Source organism: Sinocyclocheilus rhinocerous, unplaced genomic scaffold (genome assembly GCF_001515625.1).
Source record: "Sinocyclocheilus rhinocerous isolate Xijiao unplaced genomic scaffold, SAMN03320098_v1.1 scaffold317, whole genome shotgun sequence".
Classification (NCBI taxonomy): domain Eukaryota; kingdom Metazoa; phylum Chordata; class Actinopteri; order Cypriniformes; family Cyprinidae; genus Sinocyclocheilus; species Sinocyclocheilus rhinocerous.
Window position 1 is genome coordinate 353,888 of NW_015633534.1, and position 5,369 is coordinate 359,256.

The 5,369-nt window shown below is 42.6% G+C and overlaps 1 protein-coding gene across 1 annotated transcript; it reads right to left on the reverse strand.

The window, feature by feature from the left end:
* Positions 1–655: 655 nt before the first annotated feature.
* Positions 656–4,299, reverse strand: nrarpa (NOTCH regulated ankyrin repeat protein a). The gene is made up of 2 exons (XM_016557771.1): positions 3,984–4,299; positions 656–3,896 (listed from the first exon to the last, which is right to left on the reverse strand). Exon 2 carries the CDS (start codon positions 3,492–3,494, stop codon positions 3,156–3,158), a length of 339 nt encoding a protein of 112 aa, XP_016413257.1. The 5' UTR covers positions 3,495–3,896; positions 3,984–4,299; the 3' UTR covers positions 656–3,155.
* Between the last annotated feature and the right edge of the window lie 1,070 nt (positions 4,300–5,369).

Below are 5,369 nucleotides of genomic sequence, written 5' to 3' on the forward strand. Positions count from 1 at the left end.
ATGCAGTAAACTCTTGTCGACCTGCAGAAAACAGCAAGCACTTGCTTGGTTCGGATTACGGTTGCAATAAACGTGGCCTCTGGACAATGTCGGACAAAGTTTTTGGCTCATTTGTGAATTTCAAAAACGAACACTCTGGACATTCCACCAATAAATCAGAGCAGGAACCGAAATGCAGTACTGAATTTTCACCGAGGTACAACTCTTGTTTCATGAAAGCATGAATTGCAGCAAAAGCGTGGCTTGATTTCTCATGTATATCTGCCAATGTTTCAGAGTTGGCGTCCAATAGAAACTGAGGTGGAATGGAATCAGAAGATGAAGAATTAAAGTCCTCGGATGTGTTTTTTTAAATGTATGAAGAAATGCTTTGAGTCTCCCACAGAACAGAAGGGCAGAGAGCTGCTCCATGCAAAGAGTTGTAACATAAAACCCACACAAACACACAGGGAGGGGATCTGTCTTTAAAACAAAATTACCCACAACCCCCTGCACTCCTTTATCCAGCATATGAAAGGACTAGGCCAAATGAATGACAAAAAGGAGAGAATGGAAACTGGGGTCAGGTTGGCCCAGAGAGGAGGCCCAAATTCTTCCTCGGAGATAGAAAGAACCGTTCACAGCCACACATTGAGGAAGGTTTAATTATTTCTTTACTGGCTTGAACACACACACACATACATAAAAATATTACAGCACTCATATTCTCACCACACATGAATCACAGTGTTACCAATGTTCAAAAAATTACAAACAAAACAAAACACACACACACACACAAACAGAAAAGAAAAAGAAAAGCTGAAGTCAACACAAAAGAACATTCGCATCACTCGCTGGAGACACAAGATGAAAAATAAAAAATACAACAGCTCTTTTACTCATTCATATACACCTATCCAGTCATTTAACCCCAATGTCATAAATGTTATGGCAAATGGTGGGGTACAACAACTATACATCGTGCAATTTATTTTTGTTACAATGATCTTACCATCACAAGTATTATTCCCCTTTATTAACATCAGGAGGAGAGCACTTCAAATAAGAAAGTGCTCTGAGATATCAGAGTCTATATATCCATATATATACTATATATGTATACACATACACCCGATCACAGAGATACAAACATCTTTGCAAACGTAATGTTATACATTGTAACGCACAAACAGAGACAATATAACCTGGAGCTTTTTTTATACAATAGTATTTTGTTGTGTTCCTTTTTTCTATTTAGAAAAAATTAAATGTTGACCTGAAGTCAACGAATTAACAACAGTCATCAGTGCAATATTTTCAACAAGAGTAAAAATATCAAGTTTAAGACAAGTGATGCATATTTGTTCTGCCTATACCAATCGAATAGATGATCGTGAGAATCACATCGGTTGCATCTCCAGGTACGAGGAGTTCCTGGTTGGTTAACCAGGTTGAGCAACGGGGGCTGGAAACAACAGCAACACCACTGGACTGTGGCAAGACATGAGTACAATCACACACACTCACACAACTGCATGGGGCTTCTCGCAAAAACAACGACAAAAAAATGATATATCTAACTGATACTTGTCCTCGTTCACTCACCGTTGGCCATTGTATCAAGAAAAAAAATTACATAAAAGCAGCATTGAAACAAACATCAGGTGCCATGACTCTTAAAGGCGGCAGGCTGTCTTTTTTTGAACGAATCTGTCGATGTTTCCTGCAACAGAAGTCATAGTCTTCTTCTCAATGTTCATATAGTCCTGCTCAGTAGTAACTATTGGTAAGCCTCAGCTCCTGCAGTTACCCGACCAGGCACTAGGGGGCGTAAAAGGCTCCACATTTATGTGCAACAAAACTCCCTGCATTTAATAGTCATGCAATGCACTTTTTGTAACTACAACATAAACCAAAAATGACAACGCAAAAATTAAGCAATTGGCTGAAATAAAACCTACATATATAATGTCTCAACCACGCTTGACGAAAGAAAAAAAAATTTTTCGAATAACCAATGGATCTTAATTTTGGTTCAAGGAGATAAATTGTCCCGAGTGAAGATTGTAAAACAAAAAACGAGGATGACCGTAAGAAAACATCAAGTAAAACGACCTGGACAGAGCCTACTGATTCTGTTGACCAAAAAACGAGCACTAGTGGGTAACTGAGCACAGTTAAGGAGAAGGCTTGAGAAAGAGAGCATATGATATTCGAATACTTTCAAGTCGAGGTAGCTGATGCAGAGAACCAGGATAAAAGGGGACGCATTTTTCCCGGGAAAAAAGGTGTACACGTGGGGGGCCGTGGCGCGGAATCTCCACACGGGACAGTTTAGCCTGTAACGAGTCCGAAGCAGCTTTAGGTCACCCTACATACTTTTACACTTAGGCTATAGTCTTAAAAATAACCACAACATAATTTAAATGCATTATCTCAATGTACCTTCATAAATAAAAAGACAAACCCAACCTGTATTCACAGTGATGACCAGGGTGTTAATTCAAAATACTGAAAGAAGATTATAAAGTGTGTCCCAAAGGCGACTTTCCTGACGTTTTGATACAAAAAAAAAGCGAAAGCAGCGGTTTTTAGTAACACGTTAACCATAGACGTGGGTCGCACTGGCCTGAAAGCTGTGTGGAAGCCGTCTGCTAGGTGAAGGCAGAGGGAATAGACTACTTGTACAGAGAAAGAACACAGTAAAGCTATGTGTACAGTACTTAGGAATAAGTCACTTGTTATTTCGAGGACATATTTCAGCACTGGTCACCAATGCCACAAGATTTGATTGATGAAACGACTTAAGGTTCGTATTAAAAGACAGTGTCTAGCCAAAACAGAGGATGGCCTTCATTCTGGAGTTCACCTCTTGCAACTATTCCAGCATTCAGCCACAGCATCAAGTGCCATCTCGATGTCTCCAGGTCAACCGGTCAAGCCCTGGTAAAGCCACACAGTGCAGATCTGATGACTTAAACATTCAATAAAAAGCTATAGTACCAACGCACATCCCAAACAGCAAGCGTTTCAGATTCTCTCATCGCCAGATCTGACACGGGAAAGAAAAAGGCTACAGCCCTCATTTGGTTTTAAGGTACAAGGGAACTCGAGCTTGGCAGATCCAACGCTAGAATGAAACGAGCCCGGTCTTTCCGCGTGCTTCTACCGGATCACCGCGCGCCGGAGGAGTACTTGGCCTTGGTGATGAGGTATAACACGATGTCTTGGTGTCCTCCGAAAGCGGCGATGTGCAACGCGCTCCAGCCCTCCCGGTTAGCCAGCCGTATATCGGCTCCGAACTTCACCAGCAGTTTCACGAGCTCCAGGTTCCCGTCGATGACCGACTGATGCAGCGCCGTCTGTCCCTCGGGGCCAAACGAATTCACGTTAAACTCGCAGTTGGTCATGTTCTGCAGCAGCGAATGGAGCTCCTTCGTGTTGCCTTTCTTCACCGCCTCCTGGAAGACTCTCTGCGGCGCCGAGCACGTCGATATATCCGCCTGGCTCATGATGCTCTCAGCCGCCTTTACAGTCTCTAGTACTGGGATATTCGCGGCTTGACTGGACTAAAACCAGCTTAGGCGAGCGTATATCCCAAAAAGGACAAGTAAACGACACACTTGGTGTGCAAATGCAGTCGGTGGCTATATATCCAAAGACCTAGCGAGAAAGTTCAATCATCCACAAAAGTATAATTCTCCGTGTGTGTGTGTGTAAGTGTCTCTCAGTAGCAGCACCAGGTTATGGCAGAATATGGAGTTATTTAGTGTGGGAAAGGAGGCGTGTGAACGGCTGTATCTCCGGTTAAGCGCATCGAGGGCCGTTAGCTTTTAGAGACGTCTGAGTTAACGTTCATTTACCTCAGGAAATGCGTCTCTCGCGTCCCGCGGTGGTTTATTTGGCAAGGGTGACTGAAATAAACAGAGAAACTGTTAAAACCACTATTTCACGCTGTCGAGTAGCGGCTTCTTAACGTGAACGAGTAAAGATGTACTTACTCTTGACGTTTGGACGGGAAGAAGTGACTCCAAAATTTGACGCTTGCCCGCTGCTGTTTGTCCGTCGCGCGGTCCCGGTGATTCTCTGCCCAGAGCTGCGTTGCCAGGGGGATATTTTAGACGAACTAGTTTGCATAACAATACGTCTCTATAGAATCAAGTATTGTGGAATGGGAGGGCTGGGCGACGTTGATTGGCTGCGGAGTCGGCTTGGGGGCGTGACCAAGCGGGGAAACTGAGAAATGGGCGTGGCCCAGTGCCCAAACATCCCAGTAATAAAACGCCTGCGTTATTATCTGTTAATATGCTCTTCGGCGAACCAAATGGTACAGATTCGAGGGGGAAAAAATTTATAAACAAAAACATGAAAGATAAGGCTTGGGTTGGGTTTTTATTCAGAGCCTGATCAAAATTTTGTTACACATAAATGTGACCCTGGACCACAAAACCAGTCGTAAGGGTCAATATTTTGAAATTGAGATATATAAGAATAAGGAATCTGAGGGTGCAAAAAAAAAAGAAAAAAAAGTAAATATTGAGAAAATCGCCTTTAAAGTTGTCCAAACGAAGTTCTAGCAATGTATATTACTAATCAAAAATTACGTTTTGATATATTTACGTTAGGAAATATACAAAATATCTTCTTGGAACATGATATTTACTTAATATCCTAATGATTTTTGGCATAAAAAAATCTATAATTTTGACCCATACAATTGTATTGTTGGCTGTTGCTACAAATATACCCCAGCGACTTTTTATTTGAGGTCCAGGGTCACAAATATACTTGCCTTTTTGCCATCATAAACGCAATCAGCAGGCAGTTTGGGATCTTATCGCCAAGTAATAATATATTATTCTTATTTCTTTTTATTAATTTCTTCGCAGATTGTCCAATGAATGCAGTTCAATTTCCTACCGGTCTACACCAAATGGCAATGACTTCTTTACTGACGTTGCTTAAAAGTTACTCTGAACCATTATAGACTTTAGGACTTGTGAAGCAGCCTTTCCAGCTGTTTTAAGGCAATAACAACGCCTGTGCGACTTCCTGAGCGCGTCAACAGAGCTGTGCGTCGCGCTCGGCGTCAAGCATGCGCTCTGAAGTCAAAGCTGGCTCTGCGCATGCGCGGGGCAGGAAGCGGAGCGACACGCATAGCAGCTGTACCGTGGGAACCGGACGAATGCAGTTTCTGCGCAGCGCAGTCGCCTTTCCTCACACGCCGCAGTTTGGCGCGGAAAGCCACAAACACGCTGTATACTGTACAGACGCTTCAAACATTTGATCTTCCAAACTGTTGTTTCACTATATACTGTAACCGCTACGTTACGTTATAAACTGCACGTACTTTTTTGGGCAGTGGAGTGACTTAAGTTTTGCATATA

Excerpts from the sequence above, each read along its gene's own strand:
- nrarpa (XM_016557771.1), bottom strand. The coding sequence starts at position 3,494 with ATGAGCCAGGCGGATATATCGACGTGCTCGGCGCCGCAGAGAGTCTTC.